This window comes from Balaenoptera physalus (genome assembly GCF_965194825.1).
Source record: "Balaenoptera physalus genome assembly, chromosome: 6".
Classification (NCBI taxonomy): Eukaryota; Metazoa; Chordata; class Mammalia; order Artiodactyla; family Balaenopteridae; genus Balaenoptera; species Balaenoptera physalus.
Window position 1 is genome coordinate 65,279,218 of NC_138885.1, and position 25,648 is coordinate 65,304,865.

At 34.8% G+C, this 25,648-nt stretch overlaps 1 protein-coding gene across 10 annotated transcripts in view; it reads left to right on the forward strand.

The window, feature by feature from the left end:
- DYNC1I2 (dynein cytoplasmic 1 intermediate chain 2) overlaps positions 1–25,053 on the forward strand; it is a 50,732-nt gene extending 25,679 nt beyond the window's left edge. For 5 of the 10 annotated variants that reach the window (XM_082465398.1, XM_082465399.1, XM_082465397.1 and 2 more), the window contains 11 exons: positions 6,682–6,777; positions 7,006–7,168; positions 7,274–7,373; positions 7,862–7,987; positions 8,879–9,025; positions 9,399–9,512; positions 9,830–9,963; positions 10,852–10,996; positions 20,734–20,874; positions 22,732–22,857; positions 24,410–25,053. In XM_082465398.1, the coding sequence (XP_082321524.1) occupies positions 6,682–6,777; positions 7,006–7,168; positions 7,274–7,373; positions 7,862–7,987; positions 8,879–9,025; positions 9,399–9,512; positions 9,830–9,963; positions 10,852–10,996; positions 20,734–20,874; positions 22,732–22,857; positions 24,410–24,523 (1,406 nt within the window). In that variant the 3' untranslated portion in view covers positions 24,524–25,053. Of the gene's footprint in view, positions 1–6,681; positions 6,778–7,005; positions 7,169–7,273; positions 7,374–7,861; positions 7,988–8,878; positions 9,026–9,398; positions 9,513–9,829; positions 9,964–10,851; positions 10,997–11,633; positions 11,692–14,391; positions 14,622–18,199; positions 18,675–20,733; positions 20,875–22,731; positions 22,858–24,409 lie in introns of those variants that run through there. The other 5 variants (XM_082465395.1, XM_082465396.1, XR_014264753.1 and 2 more) reach the window with 4 other exon arrangements.
- The last annotated feature ends 595 nt before the right edge of the window (positions 25,054–25,648 follow it).

Consider the following 25,648-nt stretch of genomic DNA (forward strand, 5'->3'; position numbering starts at 1 on the left):
TGCTATATTTCATTTTTTTCAGTGTTGACCATAATACACTAAATTTATTGGCTCAGACCTGTAGTTTGAAAATTACTTCATTAAAAGATAGCATGGTTTAATTAACTTATTTATTGATAAATTTGCATCAGGATAATATTTTATAGTGATTGGCTAAGAGTAATGAATAAACAGCTTTGATCTTTTATGATGTTAAATAGAATTTTTCTTATCTTCACTGATAGAAGGTGAAAGTGGCAAGATGGGTGAACTGAGCCCAGTTTCTAATGGGTACGTCTGTATTAGTACCACTATCTTTAAAATTTTCCTGTGTGGACTAGACTTAGATGTTAGTTTTAGAAACGTCCACGTTTATTCATTTGCAACCTAACAAGAATTCACGCATTCTGCAAGTTTATTGTGTATATGCTATATACTCGATTATTTCTTTGTTTTTTTTAGTTTCAGGTTGAGGTATATAACCTCAGGTATATAACCTGAGGTATATAAGTGAGGGAGAATGCGAAATGTACCCCAGTACCATGGAGCCATCCTTAGCCTTTGGATAAAAATGAAATCATTTCCTCTCTGTATCATTACAATTATTTTCATGTCCAGGGCTCTTACATTGTTTCTTTTCCTAATTTGTAGAGGTTCTAGAAAGAGGGAAAGAAAAAAAACCTGAACTTAAGGTTTTATAATGAAAACACTTTGTGCATAACTGTACGTATGCTTATCCATTGGTTTAATACAGTGCCTCTCAAACTTAGCCTGGTTGGCTCGCATTTAAGAATTATGTAACAAATTCCAAAACTCACCATGAGACAATATTGCTGAAATCACAGTTTGAGTGTAACAGACAGTAAATTGAACTTGGGTAGGCAGTGTAATTAGTGCAGAAGAAACGTGAGTTACCAAATTGAAGATAAAAATTGGTTTTAGGCTTAACTCTTTTTTTTCATTTTTTAAAAATGGCTGAATCTATTCTATTAAAAAGCAATTTTTATTCTGCTTTTTTTCCTTTTTCCCCATTCTAGCCATCTTCTTGCTTTCAAGTTCACTCTGTAAGTTGGTAGTACCATTTCTGAACTGAGGTGCTTTGCTGTCTTAAAGCACCTACTGTGAATGAAATTGACTAGGAACATGTGACCTCAGTCAATTTTGTTCTCGGCAGGTAAAAAAACTTCTCATGGCAGGAGTGTGGTGCCCACAGATACACTCCTGGAAAAGTTACTTTCTTCTCTTTTAAAAGTTTTTAACTCTTTTGAAAATGGCGTTATTTTTTTCTTATTCACCTCGTCAGTATGGATTTTTTTGTTGTTGTAATTTTTAGACACAGATTTTTAAAGAGGAAGAAATTCCAAAGTTTAATCAGCTTGTTTACACCTGAGGAAACTGAGACCCCAGGAAGTTCATTGATGACCCTATGGTCACAATATAAGAGAATATCAGACTACAGCCAGAACCTGGTATTTGATTTCCAGTGAAGTGCTGTGTTTCTCATATCATTCCACTTTCTTATCTTTGTGGAGTTTTGTAATTATTTTTGGTATTGATTTAGTAGTCAGATATTTTTCCTCAGGTATGTGTTGATCAGCATTTATAATGTGTAGAAAAATGTTATATGTAAAATAGCTCTTAATTTTTTATTGCATGATCTTAACATCTGGAATCCACACTTCCCAAGTAGACTAAATCTGTGGGCCTTCTGGTTTAGTAGTGCCCTTGTCTAAAATGGATTTTTAAAAAAAATCCTGGGATAAATAATATATGTAATAAATTAGTTTTAACCCTCAGAGAATCTGTGAGAATATAAAAATAATTGAAAATTGAAGCATTTATTCATAACCTTGATTGAAAGACTTTAATCAGCATATCTGAAATTGTGGCCTCAGAAAAATGTAATATTTATGAGATCGCAGATAACAGGATCTGTGTTAATGATGCCAATACTGCCTAAATAAAATCTGAATTTTACATAAAAAGAGACAATGTAGAGAGGCAAATTCTGTGTTAAAGTAAATGGTATAATTAAAGTATTACTCCCTTTTTATTTATCTTCCAAATTAGCATTAGATCTATATTCAAAATATTTCCCAATTAAATTTTTCCCTTGTTGAAGATCTAAATTATTAAGGAAATCCAAGTGACCTTGCATCTGATTCTGGGTGTTTAAAAAAATAAAAGGAATGAATTCCATTGATATATTCATGAAGTTTTGTCCTAATGTAAGATTTTCTTAGTATTGATTTTAAAGAGTAAGGTATAAGAAGATGAAATTATGGACAAATGGATCAAAATGAAGTGATTCAAAAGGATGTTGATCCAGAAAAGAGAGGCTTATTTTGAAAATATTAAAGGAAAATCATTCATATCTAACATGTATTTTTCAACTTATGATTGAAGCATTTCCCTCTAATATTCTCATTTTGTTTGTGAAGTTATTTATAAGTTGAATTTTTGTAAATTATGTTTTTATATGCAACACATTTCCTGATTTTTGGAACTCAGTGGCAACTTCCTTTGTATCATGAGTAATCAGACTACTTTGTAAATTAGAAATTCTTCATAAGATATTAAACTATATTAAAATACAGTACACCAGTATGATGAAACTAGTTAATAAATTTATAGACAACAAATGTATTTCCTAAACAACATTAATGCCCTGATGATGAGATTTATTTTTGACCTCATACTGAGCATTGTGATAAGTGATAGAATAAAGAGTATCATTGTTTAGTGAGGATTTTCTAGGCTCTTTCATATTACCTGTTAAATGTGTTGTAATATTTTAAAATAATTCGTAGCATGCTTTGTGGCTTATTCTTAGGTGTCTCTTAAACGTAGCGTGACATACAGATGAGAAAACTTGCTCTGAAGACTCCTTCCTTCAGCTTAACAAAAGCCACCCATTTCACAGATGATTTAACTTTGATTAACCTACTCCACTGTAACAGATTATTCCAACAACTGGAATTTCATTCTTTGGTGTTATTTCTAGGTGCAGCTTAATTTACAAACCTGCTTTTCTTTCCATCTCACCAAAATACATCACAATTTTGATGTTAACTCAGTAAAAATTCAGTGGTTCGTTAAACCTAGTCTTAGCATTCATTGACAAGAGATTTGTCATTTTAAAAGTAACTGCTACTTTTATGCATTCTTTACTGCTCAGTTTATAACCTTAGATTCCCTGTCAGAGAAAGCATGGAGTTAACCACTTAGCATATTGCGATGAATATTCATCAATAAATTGATGTGACATGGCAGTCCCATTTTTCAGTCTTCCTGCTCTGTTGCAGTCTTTTTTAGTTTTAAATATATTATAGATAATCATGTAATAGGGACTAGCCTAGAAAATCTTTAGAATTGTAATACTATATTTTTGGTCATGTTAATAGTTTTTTAGTAGCTAATTGTATTAGTTTTTAATAAGAGAAGTGTATTTGTTTCAGAGGAGCAGTCTCTAATCTGATGTTAGTGATGTTAGGCATTTTTTGCCAAATATTTGGTATATATAGATAATCAGCTTTATAATAAAAATACTGTTTTGTACTTTTAAAGAACAGATCATTTTTGTAATGTTCCTGGAATTTTTATTTAGCTTAGTCATTTTTATGAAGCTTGGGTTTAAGTGTCTATCATAGTTTTTAAATCAGTTTTTAATTCATCTAGAAAGAGAGCTATGTACATTCATTCTAAAATAAAATCCTGAAAACAAGTATTTAAATAGATTATACTCATCATTCAAATACAACTAAAGTAATCTATATGGGCAAGTTAGCATGGCAAATGCCATAAAGTAGGCAGATACAGATCACTGTTTACCATACTTCATCTACATTTTAAATTTTAAAAGGAAAAGAGTGTCTATAAGCACGATCTTTTCTGTTAAATATATAGATTATGAGGTCACTTAGCACTGAAGTACTGACCATATGCATTATGACAGGAATTTGACACCTGTCATTGGAGATGGTACTTAGAAACCGTATAATGCAACAAAGTTGAGGGAGGGAAATATGATGTGGATAGGAGGCTGTAATTTATAATTCACAGTGCTTAAGAATGACTTGTCCAGGGTGACTCAGATTCCCTATCTTTGATTTTAGGATTTACATACAGTGAACCCTACTAGTTGACAAAATTGATTAAGATAACTGACAGTATTAGCAGAAAATGGAAAAATACATATTTTCAGACTTAATTTTTTATAGATAATTTATAAATTTATTTATTTACTTATTTTTGGCTACGTTGGGTCTTCGTTGCTGCGCACGGGCTTGCTCTAGTTGCGGTGAGCAGGGACTACTCTTCGTTGGGTTTCATGGGCTTCTCATTGCAGTGGCTTCTCTTGCTGCGGAGTATGGGCTCTAGGCGCATGGGCTCAGTAGTTGTGGTGCACGGGCTTAGTTGCTTCACGGCATGTGGGATCTTCCTGAACCAGGGCTCGAACCCGTGTCCCCTGCCTTGGCAGGCGGATTCTTAACCACTGCACCATCAGGGAAGTCCCCAGACTTAATTTTTAATTGAAGTAAATATCCTGTTATTCTAAAAGTCAACTTAAGTACAGTTAAATTATTTTATTACATTACACTGGCAGGTGACTTTATGGTAGAATTTCATTGTAATTTTGAAGCAGTACAGTGTAGAATTGTTACCAGTTACACTGTTTTCAGATTAATAATCCGTTGTATATGAGAATTCATCTAAAAAGGAGTACTGTCTTTCTGTTTTTCTGTGTGATTATTTTGCCCAAAAAAAAGCTTTCATTTTTTTAAGTAGCACAAAAGCTGTAATTGGCATGCTTTGTAAGGAAGTGTCAGTGTGCAAGAGAGTGGCGATCACTAAGAATTCTTTTACGTGTTCTTTCCCCTTTGCACCACCGCCTCCTCAGCGGGGTCACTGAGATCACTAGCTTTTCTTGAAATGGCCATTTTCACTGGCAGGTGCATTATACCCTGTATTTTCAGATTGTTTTTCCATTCTGAATGTTTGGCAGGTTGATTGCTCTGGCTGCATTGACGGAGAAAGGGCTGACAAATGCGGTTGGGCTGGCTGAAAAGACAGTGATTACTGTTTTCCTTTGTGGCTGATTGAGGCCCTTGAAAGGAAAAATTTTAACCTTCACCATTTGGTTCAAAAGTATGAGCATATATTGAAATCATTCGTGCCATTTATCCTAGTTCTGTAAACTTGTCAGAACGTAAAAATCGCTCAATTTCAAGTAATGTAGGATTGGCATACGTCATTATCATTTTGATTAAGTTGGAGGTTGTATCATTGTGTGCAGTATACAGTGTCATTTAAAGCTTTCTTTCCTACAGGTACAGTTACATTTTTATTGCTTATACTATAGAGTTAGAAAGATTTTCATAGCTCTCCAAACCTAACACTATGTGTGTGGTTTGGCAGCTGGTGTGGCCTACAAGCTGCATTTTGTTTGCAGGGTAAGGGCTTATCTGTAGGCCTCCTGGAGTGCGGGTAATTGCACAGGCTCGCCATTGGGGAGAGACAGGATTGGAAGCAGTCAAGCGGAAGAATGTTATGCCATCCCATTGCCACCTTGTAGCAGAAAGACACAATCCCAGCAGTGCCATCTGGTTGTTGCTATCTAGTCAGCTGGCCTGGCTGCTGGGACCATGACTTGGCAGCTGGTTCCCATCCTTGACCATTCTTTTGTGTATGTCGTATGTATGCGTGTTTTAGATAATTTTGAACATAGGTCGGGGAAATGACTATAACTAACAAGTAAAGTCCCCTTACTGAATGGGCTCTTATTACTTGAGATGCACTCTGCTGCAGACGCCTGCTGCCATTCCCTCATAGACAAATGACACATCTGTTTAGGCAATAAAAATAAGCATTTGCTTAATAAAAATCCATCTCAGTATGTAGTGAAAGAGAAGGTAGGCAGAGTTGTATGTTCTAGAACATTTTAAAATAAGTAATTTAAAGTTATTTCCTAGTTTGGGAGTATAAGGGGAGATTTAATAATTTTTAAAAGTCTTATAAACATTGTATATTATCTCAATATGTATTTTTATTCAAGTTAAGAAATCATTATGTTAAGTGCTTATTGCCACATCATGTAACGGTAGATAATGAGACTTGCATTTAAAATGACAGAATAGAAAATGTGGTCTCATAGCTATTATCTTTAAAATCTGTCTCTCAAATAACAACCTGAGAGTTAATGTAAGCCGTCTTTATGCCATATGAAGACCCATTAGACACTGATGGTTTCAGATCACAAGTAAGCAGCCAGCTCTGTAGGCTATTTTAGACATTTGATTTTCTTCATTTTACAGCATTAATGTGTCAGCATGCTACATAAAACTATGTAGGAGTTGCATGTTGTTCTGTCTGGAATGATAAATGCTTGCAAGCTTTTAGAGATTTCCATGAGGGACTCATCCTAGTTGCTTATATATCTTATTTCAGTTTATGTTGCTACAGAATTTGATATGACTATTGCTGAGTTACCACATAGGTATGTATAAAAACCAAGAAGTTCCACTTAATTCTTTTTTTAAAATTGTATTGATAAAATTTATATTATTTGTACTTGTTCTGTCTTATCAGTAGTTCACTTTTGCTTTTATCTAAAGAGTTGTGATACTTTCTGAAATAATTACCTCAAGAGTTATCAGTTATTTTCATAAAAATAATTTTTGTGTTATTGTTCTGTTTTTTCAGATGAAGAGGAAGAAGATGACGTAGTGACTCCTAAACCACCTATTGAACCTGAGGAAGAGAAAACTTTAAAAAAAGATGAAGAAAGTGATAGTAAAGGTATCTTAAAGAATTCAACTTTAAAAAAAAAGAATTTAAAAAATTTTGTTGATTCCTGTTAAGACTGCTTTTATTATTTATATATTAAAGTAGATTAAAATGCTCTAAATCAAAGAGGTGAATCTGCTTGGAAAAAAATGAGTGGCATTCATTGATGCGAATTGTGATAGTAAGGTGACATGATTTGAGTGGCATAAATCCGACTTCAGAAAAACGTTTGCCTCACAGCCCCCCCGCACGAGCTGACTGAAGAAGAAAAGCAGCAAATCTTGCACTCTGAGGAATTTTTAAGTTTCTTCGACCATTCTACAAGAATTGTAGAAAGAGCTCTTTCTGAGCAGATTAACATCTTCTTTGACTACAGTGGAAGAGATTTGGAAGACAAAGAAGGGTAATGTTTAATTGCTAAAATTATGGGTTCAGCAGTGTTAAATTACTTTAAGATTAAGAGTGGGACGTTATAACACAGTTGTTTTTTTTTTGTCTTTTTCTGTAGAGAGATTCAAGCAGGTGCTAAACTGTCATTAAATCGACAATTTTTTGACGAACGTTGGTCAAAGCATCGGGTTGTTAGTTGTTTGGATTGGTCATCTCAGGTAAATTATAACATAATTGGTTGCTGTTAACTCATTTTTGAATTCCAGTAAGCAGGTAGTTTTAATTGTGGAAACTTTGTGTAATTAAATAAATGTATATTATTGAAAATTACAATGGATGATGGTTCTAAGGTTATGGTTGTCTTATGTACTTAGGAAGAAAGGATTGGAAACACTATTTAAAAATCAAGAGTTTATGTATGCCACAGCCTAGTTTTACTAATTTTAATTGCTCACCAAATCCTTTGGATAGAATTGCAACACATATTTTAATAAAATATTTTAACATTAAAACATTTAAAATAACTAAACTAATTTAAAGTTTTACTAATGTTCCAGCAAGCATAACTCTAAGAGATATATTTCTTTGTGAAGTGTTAGGAATTCGTATTTTCAGAATAATTTGATAAAGACAGTTGAGTAACTAGGAATGTAAAACAGTTCTCATTATGCATAGCGTTTTTTTCCCACTTGATTCTTGCGAGCAGTATCCAGAGTTACTTGTGGCTTCCTATAATAACAACGAAGATGCTCCTCATGAGCCTGATGGGGTGGCCCTTGTATGGAATATGAAATACAAAAAAACTACTCCAGAGTATGTGTTTCACTGCCAGGTAAGATGGTCTTTTAGCAGTCTTTCCCAAGTTTAAGAATTCACTAATGAATTTAGACAAGTGCCTTTCTTCTTTTCTTGTCAACATAATGATTTCATTGGATTGGCATTTACTAAACCACCCCATATTTGCAAACAGATGTTAACGAAAAACTGAAGACTTCTCAGTTCAACATGATCTGCGTTTTCTAGCTTTTCTGACATCTCTTATGTTTAATCACACCTAAAGTCCTTTGCAGTTGTGATTTTCTGTTATTGTGATTGATTGTATAAAAGGAATCTTTTATAAAATGTCTTTTCTACAGGGAGTTTCTCAGGAACTTATTTGCTGAATATACAATTAGATGGTTGGCCCACTGAATTACTTATACATGGCCTGAGGAGTTGGAACTAGATAGTTTTAAGTAGAAACATATGTTTGAAGTAGGAAACAGATGCAGATTTTTAAAGTGGATTTAGTGGGAGGTTAGAATTTGCAAGCCTTTCTGGTTGCATAAGTTATAATCTTTTAATAATATCATAATTCTGTAAAAACACTTAACTGAATCAAAACTAGCATATACTCTGTTGTCAGATTACTGTCAGAAGCTAAAGTAGAGCCAGTTATCTTCTGGTTTAATGATGTAATCAAATTAAATAATTTTTGCTTTCTTCAATAAATTGCTTAAACATTTCTGTAAACAATCATTACATTTGACTTTTAAGCAAAACTATTCTAAAGCTGTATCTTATGTTCTAAAGCAAAATGAAATTTATAAGTATATTTACTGGTTTTTATAATCTCTGATACTTTACAATAAAGGGGAAAATGTTTTGGATATAGATTTATTTTTATAACTTGTCACGCTTCTTCCATTTGAACCTTAAATATAAAAATCTTGCTTATTTGCAGTCAGCCGTTATGTCTGCTACATTTGCAAAATTTCATCCAAATCTGGTTGTTGGTGGTACATATTCAGGCCAGATTGTGCTGTGGGATAACCGTAGCAATAAAAGAACTCCAGTGCAAAGAACTCCACTGTCAGCTGCAGCACACACAGTAAGTAAAGGGGTTATTTCCATTAGATTTCTGTTTTCTTTCACCATTAAATACTTAGCAGTGTCCATCAGAGTAGTCTCAAAATGTGTTTCCTTTGATGTGTGAATTTCTCATCATTTAGCAACCAAAACTGAAGGCTTTTTTTTTTCTTTGTATTTTTGGAAATCTATTTTATTAGAAACTCATCTCTCTTCTGAGATAATGTTTTGCTAATCTACGGAATAGCATCGAACTTCTCATTAAAAATGCCGTCAAGATATGAGACTGGATATGAAACAGAATACCTGTGATTATACAGTAAAAATTATTTCTTTTTTTTTTTTTTTTTGGTAAAATAATCCCAGAAAACTTTCTTTAATATCTCTTTCTTTAGCATCCTGTATATTGTGTAAATGTTGTTGGAACACAGAATGCTCACAATCTGATTAGTATCTCTACTGATGGAAAAATTTGTTCATGGAGTCTGGACATGCTTTCCCATCCACAGGTAGGTTAAACTTGGAAAGCTCTGAAATTTTGAGGGAAATATTGGTATTTTTTTTAAGTCTGTATAAACCCTAGCTTATGTTTTTCATAAGTGTTTTATAATAGTATTATAGTAATAGTTTATAAATCTAAACATGTATAAATGTAATTTGTGGTATATATACTTCATTTTCAAACCTGCTTCATTTAATCAAACTAAATTTATGTAAGTAGTATAGTAAAATAATTGTTTACAAACTAATTAAGACTAGAAAATTTTCTTTAAAAAATTAAAAATTATAAGTTTACAAAATAATTTACTCAATTTTTTCTCTGTAGGATAGCATGGAATTGGTTCATAAACAGTCAAAGGCAGTCGCTGTGACATCTATGTCCTTCCCTGTTGGAGATGTCAACAACTTCGTTGTTGGGAGTGAAGAAGGTTCTGTGTACACAGCATGCCGCCATGGCAGGTAAATCTAAACTGGAATTTACAATTATTTAAAATTCTCCCTTGAATAATCGTATTAAAAGAAATTGCCTCTTATTCAAGTAGAAATCTGTCCTAGAGCCACTTGTTATTTGTGACAAATTATTTAAATTCAGGTATATAAAATTAAAACTTAAATACTTTTTTAAAATAAAAGGTTATTTTGGATCATGATGTGTTCTGGATTTTGAGGGTTGTGGTGTGTTGTGATTTTTGTACGTGTGGACATGCTCACAAAAGTTAGTGGTAGGAAGTAGCATTCAGCAATTACAAATACAAAATGCACATGCCACATTCTGACCTTTAAAGTTGTAAGTAAGATTTTCAGCTGTTTTTCCATCTTGATTTATTTGGACTTTGAGCCTTAGTTCATTCCTCCTGATAATTGTACAGTGATGTCACATACACGTTTTAAATTGACTAGTATTTCTCCTGCTGTTCAACCTGTTTTGAAATTGTCTAGCTGTACCTTATCAATTGCTTCCTTAAAAAAAAACCTGAGTGTCCAGATTTCATCTCAAGTACCGATCACCTTCACTTCAAAGCTTTTGATTTAAAAGTAGCCCAGATTCTCTCTCTTACATGTAGCATTCATTTGTCTCTATTCCACCACCTCAGAACCTCAGATATTGAACTTTTGATTTCTGTCATCAATAGCATGATGCTTATGGTTCCAAAATGTACTTAACCACTTTAGTAGCCTTATCAAATCTGGATAGGTAACACTCAACATAATTATTCTGATGTGTTACGAGCACAGAGTTAAGTTTGTTGAAATTATGTCAAAGTGTAATAAATAAACCCATGATAACATATATTTATAAGTGGTCTACTTACAAGAGATTTCCCTATTTCCACTCTTATGAAACAGCAAAGCTGGAATCAGTGAGATGTTCGAGGGACATCAAGGACCAATTACTGGCATTCATTGTCATGCAGCTGTTGGAGCAGTGGACTTCTCACATCTTTTTGTCACTTCATCATTTGACTGGACAGTAAAACTTTGGACAACTAAGGTATCTAAAAACAGATGTCTAGTCAAGTGCTCAGGTTTCTGACACAAGGTGGTGCTCTATTACTACATGGGAAAGACAAAAAGCCTCCTAATAGCTTAGAATGATTTACTGATAGATCAAACCTAATAAGTTACACACAACATGAGTGAACAACTAGATGTTGAAGTTTTCTTAAAAGTATGCTGACAAGTGTGGTAATCCCACACATGACCAACACCAATCTTCCCACCACTTCAGGCTTTTCAAGCACAGAACTGCTTACCCTGAACTGAGTTGGAGGAAAAGCCCCTGAGGATCTCACATGTCACTCACGTAGCTGCCCTATAGCCCAACACAAAAGCTGTGCATTTGCTCTTTGAAGAGCTTTTAGAGGCTGTTCAGAACTGCATTGGCTCACAGAGCTGATGGAAACCGGAGAAAAGATAGATAAAACCTGATGTACAGTAAGTCTTATACAGTGAGACTATACATCATAAACTGGAATCATTAAGAAAGTATTGTGTAAATACTTCTGTGTAAATATATGTGGGTGCATATATATTTTTGTTTTCTGCAATACATAATTTAAATAGTTTGTTTGGGTTTTAATAAGCTTTGAAAAACCATTTATGTTATAAAGTGCTTCCTGATCCTACAGCAATTCCAGATAGATGTGACATTGCCCTGCCTCATTGAAAGTCTCAAGGCAAATCCAGGTAGGGAACATTTCTTCCTGTGATAGGCCTTGTAGTTTCATTTGGCCCCATTTAAAAATTAAAGTGCCTTGACTTTTCTGTCTGGCTTTTCTGCAGTATTACATTGCTGCTGGCAAAGCTGCATACTTGGAATATCAGATTCTATTTAAATTAAGTTAAATTTTAAGCTGTGTTTTTTCATGTTTCTGTCTGCCTTATTCTAACTTTATTTGATTCTTCAGTTTCTTTGAGAAAACCTAGTGGTCTTAAGAGATATTCTTCACTATTACAGTGGAACTCATTTATTTATCAAATGCTGGCCTCAGAAATCAGGGATGAACTCACTATTCACTCTTGTCCTTTCTTGATGCTTTCTTAGTGAGTTAGAAAACTTTGTCCTTAAAATTGAACGTTTTCAGGTTTGGGATTAATTAGCAGGCATAAAAATAGCATTTAAGTCTAATGAAGGAAAACATATTAAATAGTGCTTAGGGCTTAACACAGTGTCTAGCATGATAGGCACTTAACAATATTCATTCAGTTCCTCCTTTTCCTCTTCATGGAGATCAGACGCTCTGTCTGAATGCATATAGTGTCAATCATCTGTTTTCTTTCCTAGATTGTTCTTGGATTTTTTTTTTTTTTGGAATGAGATTTATACAGTGGAAAAAGGTAGAGGTAGAAGATTCTAACAACCACCAGCAAAGAAACGCATAATCCAGCTAGTAAAACCAAAGCAAGATGCAGAATTGGAAAGATGAAGCCAACTCTCTCTCTCTAGGCTGTAGGCAGCCACGTAAGTGGCTAGATTTCTGGTTATGCTTTTACCTTAGTAGTCCTTTATAGAGACAAAGGAAACGTTACATCTTTCTTAGATTGTTGGCCAGCTTCCTTTTTCAGTAATTGGAAAGAATCTTTTATCTATTTGTAGATTTATTATTTTTAATATCTCAGGGCTTCAGTTTGCCATCCTTCTTTTACCTTTAAATTTGAGGCTTCCATTCTTACATATATTACCAAATAGGACTGGAAAATGAAGACCTCATCTTGCCTAAGCAAGAACAGAACTTATATTTATGATAGCAGACTGATTGATGCTTGCTTTTGTGGTACTACACAGCTGGTTGATTGGTGGTTGATATTTTTTGTTCCTGTATTTTGCTGTATTTCAACATAGAACTGCCTACTGAATAAGAATGACAGCCAGGCATATCTCTTTCTTTGCTAATTGGGCTAGGCATTGCTTCCTTCTGTGAGCTTCATATAGAAAACTCATTTATTCATTCATCTGTGATACATGGCTCTCCACTCCCCGCCCCCCCATGCATACATACCTCTCCAATGTTAGTGGCCAAAGGATAGGACAACACAGAACAGGGTGTTTTTATAGAATAGCAAGTACCCTCTAGAACTTTATCAGAAGAATTACCTTTTATTCTGACTTATCTTCACACAAATAGTTCTACTCTATGAAGGGTGGAGCAGCAACAGTCTGCTGAGTATTTTTTTTATTTGGCCATATTATGGCTCCCAAGGTCATTGTTTTAATCTTGGATTTATACTTCATAGTTAATTGTGTTGCTGGTATTCATTTTTTCCCTGAAAACTTGGTAGAGCCTCTGTGCTCTCCAACACAATGATAATGAATAATGGGCAAGGTTTTAAAATAATCTCTTCTTAAAGACATTGTTCCAGTTCCATTTTAAGCTTTTTACACCAGTATCTTCACATTCATGAATTTAACAGACTTTAAATGTTTTTCTTTGCCTTTACTTTTTAAGTGTTTTCTGACTCTAGGAATTGAGCCCCCATAAACTGGGAGAACAAATCGCTAGATATTGCTGTGTCTTTGTATCCTTTAAGATCTGTTTCTGCCCCAATAGCGAAACGAGATTCTTTCTTTTTCTCCCTTTCTGTAAGTCCTCTAAAAAATCCCTAGAAATCTCAATTTGTTACTGCCTCAAATTTAGTTTCAAGTAATCTACTTCTGTCGTCTGCTTCTAATTTTTGCAGAGTCAGGAATTTTAATGTAGTGCCAGAGTTCTGGATCATCAAATTGTTTACTTTTTTGAACTCAGTTATTTTTAGTAAAGAAGATGAAGATAGATCGTTTTCCACATTTTGGTGAAGGTTAATTTAAACCAACCAGGACATTGCTTCTAATATATTTGAAGGACACTGTTAACTTTTTAAAATACCAAATTTGAAAATTCACAACAGAAACACTTTGGCAGTCCTGAAAAATGGTAGCAAGAATATGTGAGGAGTAGAAGCTTCTTGAAGGTAACCTGAGGAATCCATAAGCACTTGATTAGGGGTAGACCTGATAAATGAGCTTAATATTCCAACCACATTTAACCATACTTGTTACAGATTACTTTCAAAATATACGAATTATTTATTTGGAGGACAGAATGTTTTCATGTATGCACAGTATATTCCAGGCTCAACACTTATTTGAAAAGCTTTAACCTTTTTAACTCTTAGAAAATACCATAGTAACGTGTTGTTGGCCAGTGTCCAGCCTGTCCTTTGCATAGTCAGAAACTCAATTTTGTCAGTCTACTAGATTTGATTAGCTACGGAGTGCTGACTAGAATTCACAGGCTTCTAAGACACTGATGCATTGGAGAAGATCAATTTATTAATTTACAGTGAGAAACAACTGCCAGAAGGCCTAAATACTCATGCTCGCCTGACCAGCTCATTGTTTCCCTGTAGACAACCCACATGGGAAGCCAAATTATAATCAGAAGGTTGCTTGGTGAGCAAGGAATTGGAACAAAAGAAGTTTTCTGATTTGAATGTTTAGTGGCATCAAGCAAAGACAGCGTGATTCATTCATCTTCACATAGAGATAACCTTGCCATGGGTGGTAATCCTCTGGATCCATTGACTGAGGTGCTGTCTCCTGAGCAGTGCTTGAATTGGGCACTGTCTTCATTTTTCTTGTAAGACTGCTTCTGTATATTTCCATTGCTTTTAATAGACACATTGCTTCTGAAAAAGTTAGTATCTTCCATCAGGTTATGTAGGAAGGTATTTCTGCCCTTGGAATTGTTTCTTTTTAATGAGAATCTGTTTATTGCTGTCCCGATCCAAGTGAGGACACACTCACTTCCCATTTCTCTGGAGAGCACCTCACTGTTATGTTCATGGATTTACTATAGGGACTCTTTTGGTTATTAGTCTAGAACTCCCCAGTTACCCCCAGAAAAATACAGAATTACTGTATTAGTTTCCTGGGGCTGCCGTAACAAATTGCCACAAACTGGGTAACTAAAATAACAGAAATTTATTCTCTCACAGGAGGCTAGAAGTCTGAAATCAAGGTGTTAGCAAGGTTGGTTACTTTTGGAGGCTCTAAGGAAGAATCTGTTCCTCTTTCCATGCCTCTTTTCTAGTTTTTGGTGGTTGCCAGCAATCTTGTGCTTTTTGGCTTCCAGCTGCATCACTCCAGTTTCTGCCTCTGTCATCGCATGGAGCTTTTCCTACTTGTCTCTGTCCAAATTTTTCTTTTCTTTTAAGACAACAGTTGTGCTAGATTTAAGGCCTACTCTAAGCAGTATAACCTCAGCTTAGTTACATCTGCAAAGACCCTTTTTCCAATATCGACACATTTACAGGTTCCAAATGGACTGGAATTTGGCAGGGGGCTGGGAGGTGGGGGGGACACTATTTAACCCATTACTGTAAAGAGCTCAGAAAAAAATATGGTTTGTCCCTTGACCATACAGTGTTTATTTATTTATTTATTTATTTATTTATTCACCACTGTACTAGAATGAGTTACCTTTGATTATTCAAATGCTATCTATTGTTCAAAGAATGATACATTCTTTTGATTCATTCTTTTGAAAAATATGTTTGCAAACCTTTTGTTTATAAGAATTTTAGAGCTGCAGTGACCTTTAGACATCATGTAGTTCAGTAATTCTCAGTTTTGGTCACATTAGAATCACCTAGGCAATTTTTAAAAATTCCAGTGCTCACCTGGCACCCCAGACTGATTAAATCATAATATCTAAAGAGACTCAGGCAACAGCATAATTTTGAAAATCCCTCCAGGGTTAGCGGGATTACAATGTATAGTCAAGTTTCAGAACCACTGATACAGAACCTTTGTTTTGTAAATAAGGAAATAGGGGCCTGGAATGATGAAGTGACTTCTCCAAAGCCTTAAAGCTAGTTATTGGTAGCCCTGAGATAAGAGTTTATATCCTACGCCCCTCTTCAGCTCTTTCCTGCTGCCTCTCTTCCATTTAGGCAGAAGTTCTCTTCAAGTTAAGAAAAAGTATTACTATTAAAAAGTACTTGAAATGATCCATTTGGGATTTTAATTTGCAGTATCATATATGAAATTAATATATTATGAAACAATTTTGGTGTTGTATGTGTGCTTTCTTTCTCTTTGAGGGGGAAAAATTGTTAATCCTTGGATGACTGTGTTTTTTAAATTAAACTTGAAAAAAAATTACAAAGGTTTCTAATTACATTTAAAATTTGGGAACATGTTGCCATTTATTGTATTTTTATTTTTAATATAATCTTTTACCCAGTTATAATGCATCCTGCTTTTTGCCTCTGGCTGCATCATAGTCCCCTGAATAGATGAAACATTTTATTTAATAATTTCCTGAGATATTCAGCAATCTTCTTTTTCACTTGAGAGATAATTTTTATGTAAGTTTTAATCTAATTTGTATGTAACATTTTTCATATTTTATAAAAATGGAATCATATGGTATGTACTTATTTGTATCTGGCTTCTTTTGTGCAACATTATGTTTGTGAGAGTCATTCCATATTGTTGAAGGTAGTTGTAGATTGTTTATTCTCTCAGATATATACTATTCCCTTATGTAAATATACCATAATTTATCCATTCTGCTGCTGATGGTATTTGGGTTGATTGTAGTTTGGGGTTGTTATGGATAATGCTGCTATGAGCATAGTTGTAGGTGTCTTTTGATGGACACAAGCACTCATTTCTGTTGGGCATATACTTAGGAGGGAAATACTTGGCCATAAGGCACGCATGCATTCTGCTTTAGTTGATACTGCCAAGCAAATTTCTAAAATAGTTTTACCAGTTTATAATTCACCAGTGGCATATGAAAGTTTTCCTTGCTCTACAACCTTGCTGACACTTGGTATTTTCTGCCTTTTTTTTTCATTTTAATTACTCTGATGGGTATAGTTGCATTGCAGTTTGGTTTTCATTTGTATTACCTTGAGACTAAAGAGGTTATTCTAAGCTCCTTTCCATGTGTTTATTGGCCATTTCGTGAAGTGCCTGTTTAAGTCTGCCCATTTTTCTGCTAACCCCTTCTTTAAAAATAAAAATTAAACATTAATTTAAAAAATCTTATAGACCAATACAGATTCTTATAGAGTCGAGCATGTGCACATGACTGTGAACAACTTCTCTTTTAAGTCTTTGATGAGAGACCATAAAATTGCCTAAAATTGGGATTTTCTTGAAGAAGTATACAATCGCCTCAGGATTTACAGGTCTTAGCACAGTGTTTCTTCATCGTTGTTGTGCATCAGAATCTCTAGTGGAGCAACACCAAAAAGACTGATGAAGTACATTGAGGGTGGGGCCCTGCATCTGGATTTTTTAAAAACTCTGCAGATGATTGTGATACTCATCCCAAGTTGAAAACTACCTCAGAGGGAGACTTCACTTGGCATTGTTGCCAAGGAGAGTTATAGGAAAATAATGATCTTAAGAAGGAAGAAAAACGTCTTAGTTTCTGTTTTTAGCTTACTTATAAGTTTTGTTAAAATTTTTGTTTTCTTAATTACAAACAGACATTTTTGGCTATTAAGATAATCATGCAGTTGACATTGATATCTGAGAATTTTAAATTTATAATTTTAAACATTTTATTATGGAAAATTCCCAGTAGATTCAAAAGCAGAAAGAGGAGTATAACGAAACCATTGTACTCATTACCTAGCTTCTAAAATTATCAACATGTGACCAATCTTGTTTGATCTGTTCCCGCTTACATTCCCTCCGCAGTCCTGGATTATTTTAAATGCAGACATATCATTTAATCTATAAATATGCAGTATGTATCTCTAAAAAATAGTCATTTTTTTTTAAAAAACTGTAATACTACCATATCATTGTCACATCCCCCAAAAATGAATAGTGATTCCTTAATTTCATCAAATAGCCAGCGTTCCATTAAAAATTTTTTTTTACTATTTACTTGTTTGAAGCAGGATCCAAATGAGGTTCATTTATTGGCGATTGACATATCTTTTGAGCCGCTCTCTTAAAATAGGGTTTCCTTCCCTGTCTTTTTTTCTTGCTACTGCTGTTGTTGAAGAAACCACGTTGGTTGTCCTATTAGTTTCTCACAGCCTGGGTTTTGCATTCTTATGGTACTGTTCATATTGTCGTGTATAGTTGTAGATGTTTATAATTCTGTAAAGAGAAGCTTACCCTTGTGAATCACTTGGTGTCCCCCAGTCCTTATGTTGACATCTCTTCATTCTTTTTGGTCATTTGAAGCTTACTCTGCAGTAGATTCCTCAGGAGGTGCTCGTGGGTGCATTATTCCCATATTCTGAAGAGTCTGTCTATTTATGAAGGTCAGTTTGGCTGTATGTAAAATCCACAGTTTACATTTTTTTTTGATTACCTTAAATATGTTACTCTATTGTTTTCTGGCAAAAAGCATTGTCAAAAAGTATGATGACAATCTGATTTTTTTTTTTTTTCTTTACTCAAGACTTGGTCTTTAAAAATCTGGATGATCAAATCTTTTTTTTTTTTTTTAAGGGTTGAATGTCCTAGATACACAGGATTTTCTTTAATATGAAGTTTCAAGCTGTCTTTTCTTTTAGGAGAGTTCGCTTAAATTAAGATTTTTGTATTCTATAGTATTGCTTTGGGTTTTTTTAGGGCCTGCCATTATACGTATATCTTTGTTAATCTTCTTTGTCTATCAATTTTTTTAAAAATCCACTTTATCTCTTCTTTCTTTTTTAAAATAACAGTGTTATTGAGATATAGTTCATATACCATAAGATTCACCATTTTATAGTGTGTACAATTCAATGGTTTTTGGGTTTTATTAGAGCCATCCTGGTGGTATGAAATGATAGCCCATTGTGGTTTTGATTTGCATTCCCCTGATGGAGAATGATGTTGGGCATCTTTTCAAGTGCTTATTTGTATTTGTAGATCTTCTTTGGAGGAATGTCTATTAAAACTTTGCCCAAGTTTTAATTGGGTTATTTGCCTTTTTATTAAAATGTTGTAAGAGTTCTAGATACAAGTCCCACTTATCAGGTATATTATTTCCAAATATTTTTGCTTATTGTATAGGTTGTCTTTTCACTTTCTTGAGGGTGTTATTTGAAGCATAATGGTATTTAATTTTGATTTAGCCCAATTTATCTTTTTTTTTTTTTTTGTCATTTGTGCTTTTCTTATCTCATCTAAGAAATCATTGTCAAGTCCAAAGTCACAATGATTTACTCCTATGCTTTCTCCTAAGTTTTATAGTTTTAGCTCTTATATTAGATCTAAGATACATTTGAGTTAATTTCTGTATATAATGTGAGGAAGGAGGGGTCCAACTTCGTTCCTTTGCGTGTGCATATCCAGTTGTCCCAGCATCATTTGTTGAAAGGCTATTCTTTTCCCATTAGTTGTCATGACACACTTATTAAAGATCTGCCACAATAACTTTGTGTAAGATTTGAGTGAGAACCTTTTTTTGTTGGTTATTGTCTAGTAGTGAAATGAGTTTTTCTCTACATTTAAGAGGAAGGGAATGGGCAAGGTTAGCTTTTCTGGTTTCATAGTCTAGGTTAAAGCTCTTCTGGGATTTTTGCAAAATGGGTATATATCCCTCTATCTTGTACTTTCTGAAATGTACCTTTTTCCGTTCCTCTCCACCACCTTTATCTGAACCTTCTCTTTCCTTTGTCCCTATTGTGCTGTATTCCACAACTTGGATTCCATTCCTGGCAGTTTCTTTTTGGTGAGACTGTCTTGAAAAGGGAGCTTTGATTTGTTAATTTTGCAAGTTTATCGGGCTCAGACTGCATCATTAGACCTTACTTATATCACACTGGAGTCTGCCTGCAATTATTTATAAATCGAATTCTGTTGAACTCCGTCCCAGTCTCTGCTGCTGCTCTCAGACTGACCCCTACACTGTCCAGTGAGCACCCGCTGTGGACTGTGAGGCTCTTCTGTTCTGTTCTCCAGCTGTCAGAAGCCCTCGTGCCTTCCCATGCTTCTTCCCGCACAGATGTACTGTGCAGATCTCATAGTAGTCCAGGGTTTGTTTCCACCTGCTTACGTCTGGAGCTTTGTCTCCTGATTTTGTTGTAGATGTGGTCTGTGAATCTTTGGTTTTGCTATCCTCATTGCTTTGTCTGGGTTTATGGGGAGATTTAGAGGAGATTCAAAAAGTACACTGCCATTGCTCCCATCTTTCCGGAATCCTCTCATTGAAATGTTTTTAAAGCACATTCTATTCCTTTTTTTAAACAGTATGGTGTCTACAAGTTAAACAGAAAATGCAGTCCAGTCTTTTTCTTTTTAATTAATTAATTTTATTTATTTATTTTTGGCTGTGTTGGGTCTTTGTCGCTGCACACGGGGCTTTCTCTAGTTGCAGTGAGTGGGGGCTCCTCTTCGTTGCGGTGTGCGGGCTTCTCATTGCGGTGGCTTCTCTTGCTGCGGAGCATGGGCTCTAGGCGCATGGGCTTCAGTAGTTGTGGCTCGCAGGCTCTAGAGCGCAGGCTTAGTAGTTGTGGCACACGGGCTTAGCTGCTCCACGGCATGTGGGATCTTCCCGGACCAGTGATCGAACCCATGTCCCCTGCATTGGCAGGCAGATTTTTAACCACTGCGCCACCAGGGAAGCCCCAGTCATTGATTCTTAGTTCCATAACTCCAGGTAATTCTTTAGTGAAACAAATTATAGGAACTTTTTCTAGGCTGAGTTAAGTATCATAAAATGTTATCATACCTGTTGAATGCATGTCATATTTTGACTGTGCTAAAAATCAACTTTTCCCTTTCAGAATAACAAGCCTTTGTACTCATTTGAAGATAATTCGGACTATGTTTATGATGTTATGTGGTCACCCACCCACCCAGCCCTGTTTGCCTGTGTGGATGGCATGGGTAGGCTGGATTTGTGGAATCTCAATAATGACACAGAGGTGAGCAGGAAAATAACAAAAATTGCACTGAAAAATAGAAAATTGGAGATTTATTGAATAATTTGTGAAATTCCTTTTATCCCAAGAAATGTAAAAGGACTCTGTGATTGTAGCTTCATCACAAAGAAACCAAATAAGCTTTGTACCCTAAATAATAAACAGCATGCTGTGCAGAACTGAAGGGAGAAATATTGTTGCCAAGAGGACTGGGGCATTTCCTTTTACTTCTAAAAAGCACTATCCTGTCTCTAATGTCCTGGCAAAGTCTCATTCATAAGGCAACTGGGATATTTTTGATTCATAGGCTAGAAAGCAGATAGTTTCAGATCGTTGACATATGTTAACCTTAATTCTGAATTTCTAAATTATCTCTTAGCCTTGATAGAATTGTATATTATCCATAAATATTAGTCTTAGGCTGACTTATTTGAATGAAGCAAAACGTATTTTGATGACTTGTTCCATGAAACATTGAAAACAGAGTGTTACTGTTACTATAAAATTAATATAGAAATCATCAAATTTCCTAACTGCTATACTAAAATGAGTTATTAGGAATGAAATTTAACTGCAGCTATTATTTATGTTTAACCAGGTTTATTTTTACCAATGTGGAGAGGCTTAAAGTGTTCTTAGAGTTCTGTATTGCTGTGTGGTGGTAAGAAGTAATGTTAGCAGTTCTGCCAATAAAAGTTTTTGAGGAGAAAGTCTCTTGGTGCCTTCCCCCACAGCCCACTCTTTCCCACATCTCTTCATATTTCTAGTGACAAGTGTCCAAAATCCCTTGAAGTAAATTAGTTGGTTATACAGGACAAGGAAATTACATACTGGAAATGTAAGAATTTTAACACTGTGCTAACTCGTGCTTTAGTAGTTTGAAGAGGAACATTCAGATACTGCTAGGGAAAGGTATTGACTGGCTAGATGACTGGACTTGATGATACATTTCTAGTTACCTAGAATGAGACCAATTTTTTTTCTTAATTTGGATTTTGGTGTTAGACATTTGTGGTTACAGTAAAATTTGGATCTTTTCTATAATTTGCTAACTCAGAGAAAATATCTAAGTTATAATTTTTCTCTTAGAACAATTTTGGCACTCTAGAAGGTTAAATTAATCATTTGAGGATGACTCGTGTCAAATAGTAGGATTATTTTTAATCAGATTTCAAAAATTTAAAAGTTATTGTGATACTGTTCTGAGTCAGACATTGAAGGTTTGCTCCATGCATGGCAAATAATTTCTTTTTTCCTTAGCACAGCAGAGGGTACAGTCAGATTCCAGGGGATGGTGCCATTGTGTTGGTGACATCATCCTGCCCTGCTCCAGGCAGTTCATGGGAACAGGGGCTTTGGAAAGACCCGTACTGCAGCTTTAGTATGAACTGTTTCTAGCAACTGTGGATCAAATCACAGGTTTTAGCTAACAGAGATGCAAGCTACAAAAGTAATTCCTGTCCTCTAAAATTGAACCATAATCTGTTTATGAGGGCTTTTGAGATGTTTCTTTAAGTGAGGTTTTGACCATCTGTTTTCAAATGGCTTGACTTCTTAAAGAAGTTAAAACAACAAAGAATCCTTTATTAAAGAGAAGATCTTTCAAAATGATGTATCCAGTCATGTGAAAATTTCTTATATAAGGACTTAAGTTATTTTCCCAAACCATTTTCAAGCATTGACTATAATGTCATTCAGAATGTATCACTGAACAGGAAGAAAGTTGGGAAAATTCTTTATCTATTTTCATCTTTGTTTTTAAAAATGTAGCCAGATTGGAGGAAAGAAGAATTAGTTTTACATGTTTATAGAAATCCTGATGAAACTTTTAACACTGCACTATATTTTAAATGACTTTAGGTGCCAACTGCCAGCATTTCTGTGGAGGGTAATCCTGCTCTTAATCGCGTAAGATGGACCCATTCTGGAAGAGAGATTGCCGTGGGTGATTCTGAAGGACAGATTGTTATATATGATGTGGGAGAGGTATGAGGCTCACTGCCTATAATTTTGACACATCTGTTTAGCTTTCACAGCATTGCAGTGGCAGTATCTTTGTGGCTAAAACTAGTCTTTGAAGTTCATGAATTGATAAAACTTACTTTTCACTGTAGAAGCAACTCTTGAGATTAATTTTCTTTCTAAACTGAATGTCCTGTGTCCCCATGCAGCAGATTTTGAGGGTAGTATCCATATGTTGGAAGTACCTTCAGGCATGCATAGCTGGAAATTAGAAATTCTTCAGGCAGAAGAAATTCAGAGTTATAGTTGGACTTTGGGGCTTTACAGAATTGTTATTGAGATAAGATTTTATTTTTCTGTATTCATAGATTTCTTTGGGCCAGGTAGTGGAAATCAAAAGTAATATCTTTTAAGAGTTATCTGATGACTATGTGAAATGTCAGTCTTGACTCCTTGAGCCTTGTTGCAAAGCCATTATTATTGAACCCAACAGGATGACTTGCAGCTCTCTCATCTTTACTGTTTGGGTTGACTGTACACGACGCTCAGGAGTGATTTCCTCATGTTTTAGCCCTGGCTAGCGCCTTAGTCACTCTTTCTTTTGCTCTGCCTTATGATTCCCCATTCTCTCTGGAAACCCCACAGCCTCTAGCAATTAGATGTGGAGGGAGGTAGAGAGAATCATTTAGAACAGCCAGTTGAACTGTCTGCACAGATGGAACTACTCTGTATCTGCACTATCCAGCGTGGTAGCCACTGGCCACATTTGGCTATTGAACACTTAAAATGTGGCTAGAACAACTGAAGAACTGAATTTTTTATTTTATTTAATTTTAAGTAATTTAAATGTAAATAGTCACAATTGTCTGGTAGCTACCATATTGGGCATCACTGTCCAATCTAGTCTAAAGTCATATGGTAGGTTTAGAAGCAGGCACATCCATTTGCCACACTGAATGTTTTGTGCCCTAATATGGCATGCCAGATTCCTCAAATATTATAATGACAGCTGTCAAAAATTTTTGGTTATTGGACTGCTTTAGTTAGGCAAAAGCATCACACGCCTCCTTTCCCCTTTTGCTGTTCGTACATCACTAAAGTGGTAAGAAGTAGCATACCTTTTGATGAAGATGGATTAAGATATCAGGAAAGGTTATCTTAGGTTCCAAACAAAAATAAACACTTACAAGAAACCAGATCTTATGAACCATGCTTCACAAATTATTTCATACTAGGAATGGTGCAAGAAGTAAAAATTTTTCAGGAATTCCTGCCCACCAGCAAAATCCATGAGATAGTGCCTAGGAGTTATATCTACAGAGCATCGCTGTCATTCTCTCTTCCACGGATGATGATAATAGCAAAATCATTTCTGAGGCTGTCACAACACACTTCCCAAACACTATCTTTTGTTTTGAAATGTTATAGATCATTGGTATAGTCTCTGTAATTATGGAAAGGCCATTCAGGTCAATTATTACTTTTTAATGGAAAAAGTATTTGAAAACACTGAATAATAGTAGGTAAGATGATCTTTTATTTCAGTGTACATAAAACATTGTATTTCTTTTAACAGCAGATTGCTGTCCCCCGAAATGATGAATGGACACGGTTCGGCCGAACACTTGCAGAAATTAATGCAAACCGAGCGGATGCAGAGGAGGAAGCAGCTGCCCGAATACCTGCTTAGCTCCTGAAAAGGGAATATGTAGCCGTAGTGGATTTGGGGAAGACTCTAAGTAGATCCTAGAACTATTTGCATGCTTCTATCTAAATGATAATTAAAAGGAAATTTCGTGGATTAAACTGTGGATTTAATGCAGCAAGCAAATCTTACAAAGTCCTTTTTTATATAACATGCATCTTGTTTTGGATTTGTGTCATTTTTAATGCAGCTGATTGACTTTACAGAATGCAGCCTTTTCTGAATTCTTATACACAGGTGTATATTTGGTATTCTTTTGAAGTCTTTTCAGCTTATAACACTATACACAGTTATTTCTAAAGCACAGATTAAGTAAGTTCTACATATTTTTAAATAATCACAATTCCCTGTTATACTGATAATGTTCTCACTAACCATAGTATGTAGGAACATTGTTTATTCTTAGCCATAGCATGAATACATCTATCCAGTTCCATTCTGATATTCTTTTTTTCCTTTATAATTCATGTGATAACAATCTATAAATAAACACAAATATGCTTTAACTTTTCAAATTTTCATTTTGATTTACTCCTTGCAATTAAAATTTTATTAAATTCTGCCGCTTTTATAAAGTATCTTTTTTTCATCTCTTTCTTTAAGCTCCTGTTGTAAGCAGCCACCTCAACCCTCATAAAGCTTTGTGCCTTAAATATACCATATAGTATACTGTAGATCTCCCAGTGCATTATGAGCTGATGTCTAGATAATCTATGTCAGTGACAGAATTTTTCCTAGGTTAATTTTTGTTTTAATCCCTTTTTTCTTTCCATCTAAGATCTATTTAATTTAAAGAATAAACAGAAAGCTGCCTATTATTTTCACTGAATGAGATTATATGTGAGCCCTCTGAGACTGAAACCTTTGAGAGAAATTGATTTTGTGGTTGCAGTAGCCATGAAGGAAAGTGCTCAAATGAATTTTGTCATTGAATCAACTCCACATCTTGAGATCTGTTACTACAACCTTATCTATAAGCCTGAAAGGTAAGTGGCAGATATCTAAGGATTTGTGTTGCAGTCAACCTGTTTCAGGACTAGAGAAAAGGATTATGCTCAGATACTGAATTTATCCACTTTAAATTGTCCATTTCCTTGATCCTGACCTTTT